Here is a 12,685-nt window from a genome sequence, read left to right as displayed (position 1 = left end):
AGGAACAGCACTGGCTTGCTGAATTTTAAAACTTAAGATCCATTTATTTTGCATCTTAAAATGTAATTCACACAGTAGTAATTTTTCTGATGATGCAGCAAGTCTCTGGCATGGTAACAGTGAAAGATGTTATTGAAACGGCGAGTCCACTGCTATACTGGGAAAATGCAGGGAAACCAGTAAATGGAATGCAATCGGATAGCGAGTTCATTGTTAATCTTTTCATCTGAGGGGAGGACAGAATGAGCATGGGATCAGTTATCATGAACATCTGTACAGTGCAATATCGAGATGGCGGCTGCAAGTCTGAATCTGTCAGGAGAGAATAAGCAAATTGAAGCATTAATATTCTCCAGACCTCTCTCCATGTCACAGCTGTTAATATTTTAATATTAATAAGTACTGTTAATATTTATGTGCTGGGATGGAAGTGAGGGTAGATGGTGAGTAATTAGCTCTCAGAGGGCTCATTGGTACAAATGGAAATGTATCACGCTTTCCTCTACTGTTCCCTGGCTTTTGTCAAAAAGGGGATTCTTTACCCAGCGCCCAGCATCACAGGAAAAAAAAGCAGCATTATGCTTGAAACAACCATTCAGCCCAAGAACTACTGTGATACATCGGTCTTCAAAGATTCCAAACTTCAGAGCTAACCTTTCTAGATCAGCCTAGGGCTGCAGAGGTTGTCCAGTTTTAAGATGCAAGTGGATGTAATCTTGGGCACTGATTAGCATCTAGTTCTTTAACATAAAAGTGTCTGTTACTTCAAGGTGTTAACAGATAGGATAGCAATTATGTCGTTGGTTTACATTGTGCTAGTAGAATTGATTCTATCAAACTTCAAATTTCTGGTTTTCTCTTCTGTTAATGATATATTTGGCCATCAGCTTCCAGAAATTTGTTAAGAACAATTTTGCTTATACAGTATAATCCCCATTATCCAGCACTCAACTGGAAACTCAACCAGCAAAATCAATTTGAAGAAATGAATACATTTTTTAAATAAATGAAGTTTTAAAGTTGGGAACAAGCATTCAGCCAGTGGAGCACCCTGGTAGTGCCTTGGCTGCAGCATCTGTTCAAATAAAGTTTCAATAAAGTTGTATTTGAATAAAATGCCAGCGCCCAGGATGAAGAGCCCGCTGATGCTGCTTGCTGCTAGGGTGACTCCAAAGTGTCTCCCTATCCCTGCCTGATAAGTCTTCATCTTTATAAGTACATAAGTATGACTTTATCTGTAAACTTGGGGAATGGGGGATAGATCATGATTACGGTGGCACGGTTAGTATAGCAGGTAGTGCAACGCTGTTACAGCGCTCACAAATGGGGTTCAAATTTAAAGAAATGAGCGCTGAGAGCCTGACTGGGACACTGACATAGAGGTGAGTCAGGTTGTGCCTGACTGGGACTGGGACACTTGCGCGGTGGTGATTTGGATTGCGCCTGGGGCCTGACCAGGACACCAGGATGAAGAGCTGGTTGATGCCACTTGCCACTGGGCCAACTTCCAAACTGTGCCCCTATCTCTGCCTAGTAAAAGTCTTTATTGTTATTAGTTTTATATATATTTATAAGGCTAATAAGAGTCTACCTAGAGTGCGAGGGGGGGGGGGTGGATGGGGGGCAGCATGGTTAACATAGTGGCTGGAGCAACACTGTTACACTGTCAGCGACTGGAGTTCGAATTTCAATTTAATAAGTTACTCAAACTCAACTGGATTCTCAATTTCCTCATCGGCAGACGCCATTCAAGTGTGCTTAGTACCCTGCTCCATTCTCCTTATACCCAGATTATGTAACCAAGTTCAGCTCCAACACGATCTATAATTTCACTGACGATATCAACGAATAATAGATAATGATGAGTCAGAATACAAGATGGAGGTCAACAATCTTGTTGTGTGGTGCTAGAACAACTATATCACTCTCAACTTCAGCAGATTTGAGGAAGAGGAGGCCAAGGACCATACACCTGTCTTCAATGATGGATGGAGATGAGGAGGATCAGTACCTTCAAATTCTGGGAGTCCGCACATTGATGGATCTCTCCTGAACCCAGTATATTGAGGCAACCATGAAGAAGGCAAAAACAAAAAGGATCTACTTTCTCAGTGGTCTGAGGAGATTTGGCCATGTTGCCAAATACTTTGACACTGTAGAAAATATACTGACTGGTTGTATGACAGCCTGTTTTATGTTTCAAGTACCTAAGAATGCAGAAGGTTGCAGAAAGTAGCAAACTCAGCAGTCCATCATGGGCACTGATCTCTTCTCCATTGAAGACATATATGTGAGGCATTCCCCAAGAAGCCAGCCAAAATATAAAGGACCCCATCGCCCTGATCACAACTCTCCTCACCTCTACCTTCAGGCAGAAATATAGAAACCTGAAGTCCAGAACTATCAGACTCTTGAACCATAAGAAACAAACCCAACCAACTACTCCAGGGTCTCTAAAAGAGTTTTCTGCATTATTAAAGCATTACAATGTTTTACGTAAACTGTGAATATTTATCTATCCTTTTATATTTGTTATCTCTTTTGTTGTCTCATGACACTTGTGGAAAATTAATTTATTCTATTGCTGTTGGTGTATCTTACATACCTGTGTAAATTCTCCTAAATTTTAAATATGACCTGCTGTGTTTTTTTTTAAACATTGTGCCGCATAGTTAGTGAGAAGTGGAAAGTTATATTTAGGATACTCCAAAGGTAAAATGAGTCTTTTTCACTTTTCTAGACAAAAGAAACCCAGTATTCCCATCCCTGATGTTTCAAACTTGCACAATTCCATCCAGCTTATATTTTTTTTTAAAAAGAGGTCGAAACACCAGCTATTCAAAATTCAGTTGGATGTCATTTCGGGAAGTTAATGAGCCTGAATGGATAGAATAGCCTTTTCTCATCATTGTTTTTTCAGCCCTGCAAAGATCCCTCTACCCATAACAGCACATCATTTAGATTATTGCATTTCACTGGAGAGAAAATGAAAATATTTCCAGATGGGACAGCCAACATATCTGTTGAGAAGATACCTATTGTGCACTAATGAGCAAGGTAATTACTAAGTTTCAACAAATAATCTGACCAGAACACAACAGTCTGCATGTTAGACACTAATTCAAAGTTAATCTTTTCATTTTAACAGCAATGTTTAATGTGTTACAAACTCCATATTTTTTTTCTTAATTACCTTTAAATTCCTTTCAACAGTTAGTTCAGCAATCATATTAGAACAGAATTAGGGAAGTATGGAATTTACTGAAAAGCAGGCAGAACCTTTTTTAAAATGCTGAGCTTCTTTGGACGAAGTGCAAATCTGCCCTCAAGTTGATGCAATTAGAACTGAACGTTGATCAAAAATGTTGACACTTCTGTGTTTTAGGAAAAACAATGCTGGAGAAACTCAGCAGGTTAAACAGTGTACTTTATGTAGCAAAGATAAAGATATATAACCAACGTTCAAGCTTGACCCCTTCATTATGTATCTATAGCCCCTTGTCCCAGGTATTAACAAGGAACTAACTAGTTATGGAACCAGCGGAAAAGGAAAACAATCAGCACTACGGCATCAAATTACGCCAGGGATTGATGGCCTCTACCCCTTCTCGTATCCCTGGCATTAGCTGACACCAACACGCTGCTAATTAAACCCATGGAAAAAGGACAACTTACATCCGTTCCATTCCATTCAAAGGTAGACTCTCCAATCCCCGGGGATGAGTTGTGTTCAGTGGAAAAGCAGTCAGTGTTCCAGTTAAAAGTGGCCCAGTAGAAACAGCACAAATGGCTTCCTATACCAGGATACTGCACGGCCAATCAACTGATTCAGGGAATTTCCCTCTGAAATCATCATACTTTTTGAATACTATCTAACCAAAAGAGTGTTTCCAGCATTTTATGTCAAAATGTTCCCTCCTGTGATCTTGCCCTCTAAAGGAAACCGTTGATGTTGGCATTGAGTTTTTTAAGCACTGCTTGTATTTGGATTCATATAAATGTAGCTTTTACTGAACAATTGTGCATCAAGGTAAATATAAACTTACCAACTGGCTTTTCACAGACTAAGCCATCTGTCATTTCAGTGCATGCATAAGCCTTTAAACCAGCGACTTCAGCTTTTACTAGGTATGCACAGAATCCAGAGTCATTAGGTTCACCAGGCAGCCATTGTAAGGTAGTATTTGTAAAAGGTGACATGTCTTCCCAGCCCCAGTAGGAGATGTTGATCTTGCGCAATCCAACCCAAGGTGATATTTTCTGCGAGAGCCAAACAAAAAAAGGAAAATTTAGCCCTTTGACACACAAGCGGTACTTGCTCTGACCAAGAATCAATACTTCTAGCTTATGCTCAGTTTCATTGATTTTGCTTTACTTGACAGAAAAAGTTTTAAATGCATCCAGTCACTGCCTTCTTACTCTGACACTACAGTTGCTGCAATTCAGATTGAAAAGCAGACTATTTCATTGTCTACGATTATGCCCTCACAAATCTCCATCATGAAAAAAGTCACTTTAATGTCCTTGGATCATTAACGCTGACCAACATGTTCAACATCTTACAAATGTGTTTTTAATTATTTTATCAAATACAATCAGTCTCTTCACAATGTAAGCATCGTCATGCTTCACTATTCTCTTGTTCAATCTTTACGAAATGGCAGTTTTTGTTAGTGAAAATAAATGCACAAAGCAAATCGATGAATTAGATGGCTTACAATAATTCAGTTGATTGGAGTTTAAAAGTTATACAAAATTTTTAAATGATAAAAATCAGTACATCTTTACATTGAAAACAAACAATACAGCTTCGAAGAAAAAAAAGACCAAACCAATATAATAAGATTAAAGTCTTAGCTTTCTGCTTGGTAAAAAAAAATCAAAGTTATTTCATGTAAGCCACTGCCTCAACTGTGAGATGACATTGTTTAAAGGGTTTAATGTATCGTATAGGTTGAACGTTTAGTGGGTGGGGAGGGGGTTGGGAAGGAGGGAGGGGAGGGGGGAAAAAGGGGAGAAAATGACACTGTGTCTATTCAAGAGGGAAATGTTTGTGAGTATTTTGGTCAATACGGTTCATAGTGTGAAAAATAAAAAAAAATTTAAAAATACCATATTGACCACTGCTGACCAAATTACTAAATGCAATCAAGGCTTGTGTGAAAAATTTTAAAAAGCACAAACTCTTTTGTTGGTACTGTCCATATTTACACTTCTAGATCTAAGGAAACATAGAAATCTGCAGCAGAACTCAAGCCTTTCAGCCAACAGTGTTGTGCCCAGAATTCCCCTCCATCATAACTCTCCATCTTTCTCAGTTCCACGTACCTATCTAATAGTCTCTTCAAAGATCCCATAGTACCTGCCTCCACCTCCATTGCATTCCATGCACCCACTACTTTAGTTATTGTCCAATCAAAATAATAATTCCCTTTGACTTGAAGGCTTGTGGTATTAATGCTTGTGAACCGAAAAAGGGGTACTGGTGAGTTACAAAACCATACATAGTATGTAGTATATAAAGATATTGGATCCAACACAGAGCCCCATGTCCCCTGTTGATCCTCTAACCACTGTCAGAATCCAAGGATGATATTCAGGCTGCCTTCAGGAGAATGAGTCCAAGGAAAACATCTGGCCTAGACCAAGTACTTGGCCAAATACTCAAAATGTGTGCTGCCAACTTGCCAATGTATTCACGGATATCTTCAACATCTCATTCTGGCTGGGCGTGGTATCCACTTGTTTCAAACAGGCCTCAATCATACCTATGCCCAAGAAGAGTGTGGTAACCTTCCTAAATGAATACTGACCAGTGGCACAATTATCCACAGTGATTAATTGTTTTGAGAGGCTGGTGTTGAAGCATATCAGCTCCTGTCTGAGTTGTGACATGAATCAGTTCCATTTTGCCTAATGCAGCAACAGGTCTATCTCAGATGCCCTCTCATTGGCTCTATACAAAGCCATGGAACACACAAGACAGGAAAGTTGCATACATCAGGAAGATATTTATTGACTACAGTTCAACACCATCGTCCACCTCAAAACTGATCAGCAAACTCCAAGACCTTGTCCTCAATACCCAACTGTGTAACTGGATCTTAGATTTCTTCAACTCAAGACCACAATCAGTGATGATCATTAAAAACATCTCCTCCACAATCTCCATCAATATCGGAGCACCACAGGGCTGAGCTAGCTCCCTGCTCCACTCACTTTCTACCTATGATAGTGTGGCTCAGTATAACAATAACACCATCCACAAATTTTCCGATTATACCATGGTAGTAGGTTGTATGAAAGGGGGAGATGAGTCAGTCAACAGGAAGGAGTCAGAAAACTTGGCTGATGGAGCACCTACAACAATCTCACACTCAATGGCACCAAAACCAAGGAGCTGATTGTGGACTTCAGGAGGGGAAAACCAGAAGTGTGTACGATCCAGTGATCATTGGGGGATCTAAGGTGGGGAGGGTGAGCAAATTTAAATTCTTGGGAGTCACTATTTTGGAGGGCCTTTCTTGGACTCAACACATGAATGTCATTGTAAAGAAAGCATGTCTACTTTCTCAAGACTTTGTGGAGATTTGGTATGACATTGGAAATCTAAGCATCTCACCACAGCAGAGAACAAGGGCATGATGGTAGATAGCTACAAAAGATAAACAGCACAGTACAGTGGTCTTGGAATTCAATTATATGCTGTTGTTTTAAAATGTGGCATGATAAATCACTTGCACCCCAGGCCAGAAATGCTATTAATATTTACTTCTGGAACCCCAGAACTAAAATGGCCATTGGACATCATGCAATAACCATTCAGTACACATACGACAAATTATCAGTAAAGAGCAGGTGATGTTGGGAAAAATATGGAAGGTTGATGAACATCATTTGGAGGTTTCTGCATTAGATAATAATACTCCAGCAATAAAGAGACTGGCTAAAGAAGAACAGAACTTTCTTGCCTTAGACATATTCAAAATAATAAGGAAAACAAAAGATCATAATGAGAATAGAAAGGGAGGATACCTGTTTATAAACCCCAAGGATTAAAATTACACTTCTGCAGAGGGACAGTACGTTTAGTAGTTCAAAGTCAGAATTTATTAGATTAGGATTAAGGAACAGAAAAAGTGTAACTTCATTATTGAGCTTTTAATATGAACCTACAAATAGAAAGGCTTAGTATTAATAAAACATTTTTATCATAAATCTTATTAAAAAGAATCCAGACTTCCGGTTGGCTGTGACATGGAGTAACAGCTTCAGTCACTAGCTCTTGCATAATTTACATTCTTTCGCTTCTCCATTTTTTTTTTCACACAACATAAGTGTGTCAGATTTCATATTCTCACCTTCTTGCCTACATGTTATTCTGAAGTGACTACAAGATGCGGCAAGATTGGAAGGAGAAATGCTGGCCAATCCATCCTTGGAGGCCATCTCAGAAGCACTTGTTCAGATCAAAGTATCAATTGCCGAGGAATTAAAATCTTAACATATTCAGCTAGGTCTAATTGAGAGTAAACTCGACCAAGTAAACTCAATTCTCTGTTAAGGAACAAGATGAGCTTCTTTGGAATTTACTATAAACGATCAAGTGACTGAGTATGGTATTTGGAAGACACTTGCTCAACATAAACAGATAATATGAAGTTAACAACAAAACTCATTGATTTGTGAAGTAGGAGAAGGCGTCAAAAACTTGCACATCCTGGGCTTAGCTGAGTCTATAGAGAAAGGGCAACTTACAAAATTTTTCTCAGATTTGTTTGTTTCTGTTTGGAGAGGAGATCGATAGAGCATACCTTTCATTGTTGCCAAAGCCTGCATCTGAGCAGAAGCTGAATTCAGTTGCTATTCAGTTGCATCGTTATCAAACAAAGGAGCTTTTAATTCATGAAACCCATCAGAGAATAAAACTTGATCATCGTGGTCAGCAGATTAGGATCTTTGAAGACTACTATCCAGAAATTATGAGTCAGCGTGTTGTGTATAAAGATGTGATGTTGGAATTTTACACTCTCGGGCTTAAACCTTCTCTGCTAGATCCTGCTCATCTCTGCATTACTCTTCCTAATGGGCAAAAGAAATGGCTGGCCTTGTCGACGTGGCTCAGGATTACATTGTCAAGCATTCTTCTACATCTCACCCTGTGTGACATTTTAAAAAATAAAAACTGGATGAATAAAGCAGATGATTTAGTATTATTACTTTCCAAGTTTTAATATTTGTTTTATGGTATTGGCAAGGAAAGGGTCGTTTACTTTGTCTTATTTAGTTTAGAATGTATTTTATGGGGAAGCTGACACACTTGGATTGTACTTATGTAAACATTTCTTCTCATAATTAATTTACTGTATTACTTAATTTTTTTCTAATAAGAAGTATATTTAGGCTCCTACATTCTTTTTTTAAAAAAATGTTTGTTTCAGAATATGATGTTTAGAATTCTATGAGAAGTTTTAATTGCTTTTCCCTTTTCTGTACTGTGATGTAGTCTAAGTAAGATTTCTTTATCAGTTCGTAGTACTTCGAAGCATTGGGGATATTTTATAAACAATAATGGAGCTGGGAACACCTTATCCAGGATTTGGGTTTGCTAGATTAATTCTGCTGAGCACATTGTTGGTCTATCCAACAGTCATTGGATCTTGGGTTTGAAGTGGAGGGGGGGATGGGGTAGGGATTGTTTTCATTTCTTCTACATTGTTATGATATTTTTAATTAGTATGTATTCCAGCCAATCTATTCCTAACCTTTTGGTTTTCAATTTTTGCGGTAAGACTGCCATCTGGTGTTTGAACATTGTCTGTACCGACAGCACAAGTTCTTACTTTTGGATTGATACTTGTAATGCTAATTTTATTTGTACTAATCAACCCTTTTTATTAATGGAAAAGTATAGCTAATTCTATTAATTTCGTTACCTATAATGTGAAGGGCCTGAATAATGAAGTGAAGTATAGGAAGTATTTTCACATTTAAAACAGCTTAAAGGCACAATTTGAATTTTTACAAGAAACACATATTCGCAGTTGTGTTAACTCTTGCCTCATGGCATGGTGGAAGGGGCATTATTAATATTCTTCCTTTCAAGCTAAAGCCGGGGGGGGGGGGGGGGGGTTGGGGAGGTTTGATTCTTAATCAAAATATTCCATTTGTTAAACACCATGTCATATCAGACACAAATGGTGGTTACATTATTGTTTGAGGGAAATTGTTCAACAAAATGGTGGTTTTTGCTAATATTTATTCTCCTAATGTAGACGATGCAGGATTTTTTGAATGTTTATTTTCTTCTTTGCCAGACTTGAGGCTATACTCTCTGGTCCGAGGTGGGGATTTTAACTGTTGGTTAGATGCTGCTCATCTGTTAACCCTCTCACATTAAGGAAGTCTACCTCATTAATTCATTATTTATTTATTTTTAAAATCAGGTTGTGATATTTCTGACATTTGCCATCATTTTCATCCTACTAGCAGAGAGTTTTTTCCCCCACATGTCCATCATACTTTATCTCAGATTGATTTGTTTTTATATATTTGTGGCAGCACACAGCCTAATGGTGAACCGGCCCCGCTTGTATCGACACGTGATGGCATCGGCAGGGGTTTCTTCTGGACTCCAGCATCCCTTCCAGCGCGCGCCCTGGGCAGCGATTATGACATCACAATGCAACAGGTGACTGAGCTCATGCTGCCCTTAAAGGGGCGTGCTGAATTGGAATAAAAACAGTCGTTAGCGACCATCGGTGCGGTGGCTGTGATTTACTTCAGCTCCTCAGAGCGCCACAGATAATCAATTGATCCTACTAACTCGTTCTTGTGATAACCATATTATTGTAACATTGGATCATGCCCCATTAATATTATCAATTATTTTTCATAATCTTCCTCAAACAAAAAATATTGGCATTTTAATTCAGCTTTACTATCAGATGATGATATTATGAAATTTATGGAAGAGCAGACAACTTTTTTGGCACGAAAGTCTCACTGGAAACTTCCAGTTTGATTGTATGGGATATACTGAAAGCCTTTCTTTGAGAACAAAATATTTCTTATACTGACAATAAAAAAAAGGAAGGCCAATAAAGAAAGATTAGAATTAATTAATAAAATTAAACAAATAGATAAACAATATGCTCAAGTTGCATTCAGGTGGCTGGGGGAGCCACTGAGCTGAGCCTCAAGAGCGCCTCCTCCGCGTTCAGGTGGCCTCAAAACAGCCACATATTGCCTAAACATGCGGGGCAATTGGCCACCTTAAAGGGCCTAGTTTCTCCTTACTCAGATGATCTTTTACTTTTCCTTTCAAGCCCCAATACCTCCTTACCCCCATGAAGTCATTACTTACACAATTTAGACAGTTTTCAGGTTATAGATTAAATTTGCATAAAAGTGAGCTTATTCCCTTGAACACACCTTCATTACTCTATGATAGTTCCTCCTTTTAAGATTGTTATAAATTATGGAAAATATATGGAAACATTTAATTTGTATTCTTAAACAATCACTTTTTACATTTACTTTGCATTACTTTATATTTTTAAACATTTACTATGTATCCCTAGGTATCCAATTAATAATCTCTATGCAACCATGCAAATTCCATGCCATAATGATGGATGGGTAAAAGATAAGGGTGGTGAGATATGGTGGGACACGTGGCAAGAACTCTGATAAGAAAGAGGAGTAAAAGATAATAGTGGCGGGAGATGATAAAGCACTATATCTGAGATATGATTAGATTAGTGAATAAGAAATAATGATGGCAGTTAAGGATCGGAATACAGGGATATGATAGATTGAGCAAACAAAGTCAGGATTTTAATATAAAAAGAGGATGCCTGCTGGGTCTGACGGGTGATCTGCGACCTGTTCTCTGATTGCTTCAGCCTTTACTTACAAATAAAGGTTTAAACTTCTTGAAAAATTCTCCACGTTGGCTGACTCGTTTTTGGACTTCAGAAACCCACGACAAAAATCAATTTTCTTACCTTGGTATTACAATTGCAAAGATCATAAACATCTTTTTAAAGGAAATATCCTTACTTTGTTAAAGCAAGTGAAACAGTCTTTAATGTAATGGTCACCTTTGTTTATATCGTTGGTTGGCCACATTAATTCCATTAAAATGAATATTTTAACCAAATTTTTATAATTTTTTCAATCAATACCAATTTTTCTCCCGAAATCGTTTTTTGATTCACTTGATACAACTACATTGTCTTATATATGGAAAGGTAAACAACCTCTTTAAAGTACATCTGCAAAAATCCAAAAGAAATGGAGGTATGACATTACCAAATTTCAAATTTATTATTGGGTAGTCAATATACATTGCCTTGTGTTTTGGTCACATTTTTATAATTGTGATGACTGTCAATTATGGGTAGGATGGAATTCTGCTAAAAATATTTTCAGTTTAGCACTTCGTGAATTTTCACTTCCACTTCTTTCAATTAAGTCAATCGACATTCCAATTGTTAAGCATTCTATAAGAATATGGGTACAGTTTAGAAAACATTTTGAATTTCACAATTTTTCTCTTTCAAGTGCTATTTCATCTTATCATTCTTTTTTCAACCTTCTTTCCATGACTTTGTCAGGAATAGCACAGTGAGTGAACATTTTAAAGATCTTTTTATGTATCATTCAAACAACTCTCTGAAAAGTTTAATTTACCCAATGCTCATTTCTTTAGATATTTGCAAATTAAGCAAATATCTCAGATTTCTGATATATTTGGAACTCACAATGCGAACTTTACGGATGAATTTTTTCTTTACTTTGCAGCCTTCTCGTAGAGGTTTAATATATATTATTTATGATAAGTCACTATGTTTAAAACAAGCTTTGTTATTTATAATTAAAAATGCCAGGGAATGGAATTTAAACCTTCCAATAGCAGATGAAGTTTGGGATTTAATTTTTAAGTTGATCAATAACTCATTATTATGTGCTTGCCGTTGTTTTTTTATATTTTATTTTTGGTTTTTTTGTCATACATATACATAGAAAAGCTCACCAATATTTATTTACACATATAAAAATTATATATAATTTATATTATAAAAAATGTGTATATTTTATATTTATTTATATATAATATATACTTTTTTCTTGACAAAAAATCAAATTAAAAAACTCCCCCTCGCCCTCCACCTTTCACAATGTAAATCCACACACCGTCAGGGCTCATTTTATGTTGACCATCAAAAATTCTATATAGGGAAGTCACTTACATTTATACTATAGCAGCATTTAGTATTATCCTTTTTATTATGTTACAAGCCCAGAGGACCCAAAAACCCAGCAGTAATAGATATTCACCAAGGCAAATGGTTATTTAAACAAAAGTTTAAATGCAAACAGAATCACACTTTAACTTATCACTATTGACTTAACTAACCTAACTTAACCCCTTTCTAATTCTAAGTGCACGTGTATGCAACTTATGTGAAAGTTCTTTGATTCACAGTCCAATCTCACTTCTCATTCCTCCAAGTTCACTGGTTGCAGGCAATTCTTATATTGGGCGCAGAATTTAACATTTATGAATTTCACCAGGCTTTGGTGCTATAAAGGTAAATGGTTACCGCTCAGGAAAGTTCTTGTCGGTTTTCAGAGAGATTTGTTGTATGCTGGACAACCACAACTGATTCCTTTTTAA

The 12,685-nt window shown here is 37.2% G+C and overlaps 1 protein-coding gene across 10 annotated transcripts in view; it reads right to left on the bottom strand.

The window, feature by feature from the left end:
- atrnl1b (attractin-like 1b) overlaps positions 1-12,685 on the bottom strand; it is a 617,494-nt gene that overhangs the window by 476,925 nt on the left and 127,884 nt on the right. For all 10 annotated transcript variants that reach the window (XR_011345361.1, XR_011345362.1, XR_011345364.1 and 7 more), the window contains exon 16: positions 4,047-4,260. Coding sequence is in view for 6 of the 10 variants with exons in the window: in XM_069900005.1 (XP_069756106.1) it covers positions 4,047-4,260 (214 nt within the window). In the remaining 4 variants the exon portion in view is untranslated. The remainder of the gene's footprint in view (positions 1-4,046; positions 4,261-12,685) is intronic.

This window comes from Narcine bancroftii, chromosome 10 (assembly GCF_036971445.1).
Source record: "Narcine bancroftii isolate sNarBan1 chromosome 10, sNarBan1.hap1, whole genome shotgun sequence".
NCBI classification, from domain to species: Eukaryota; Metazoa; Chordata; class Chondrichthyes; order Torpediniformes; family Narcinidae; genus Narcine; species Narcine bancroftii.
This window is presented reverse-complemented; position numbering and strand designations above follow the sequence as displayed.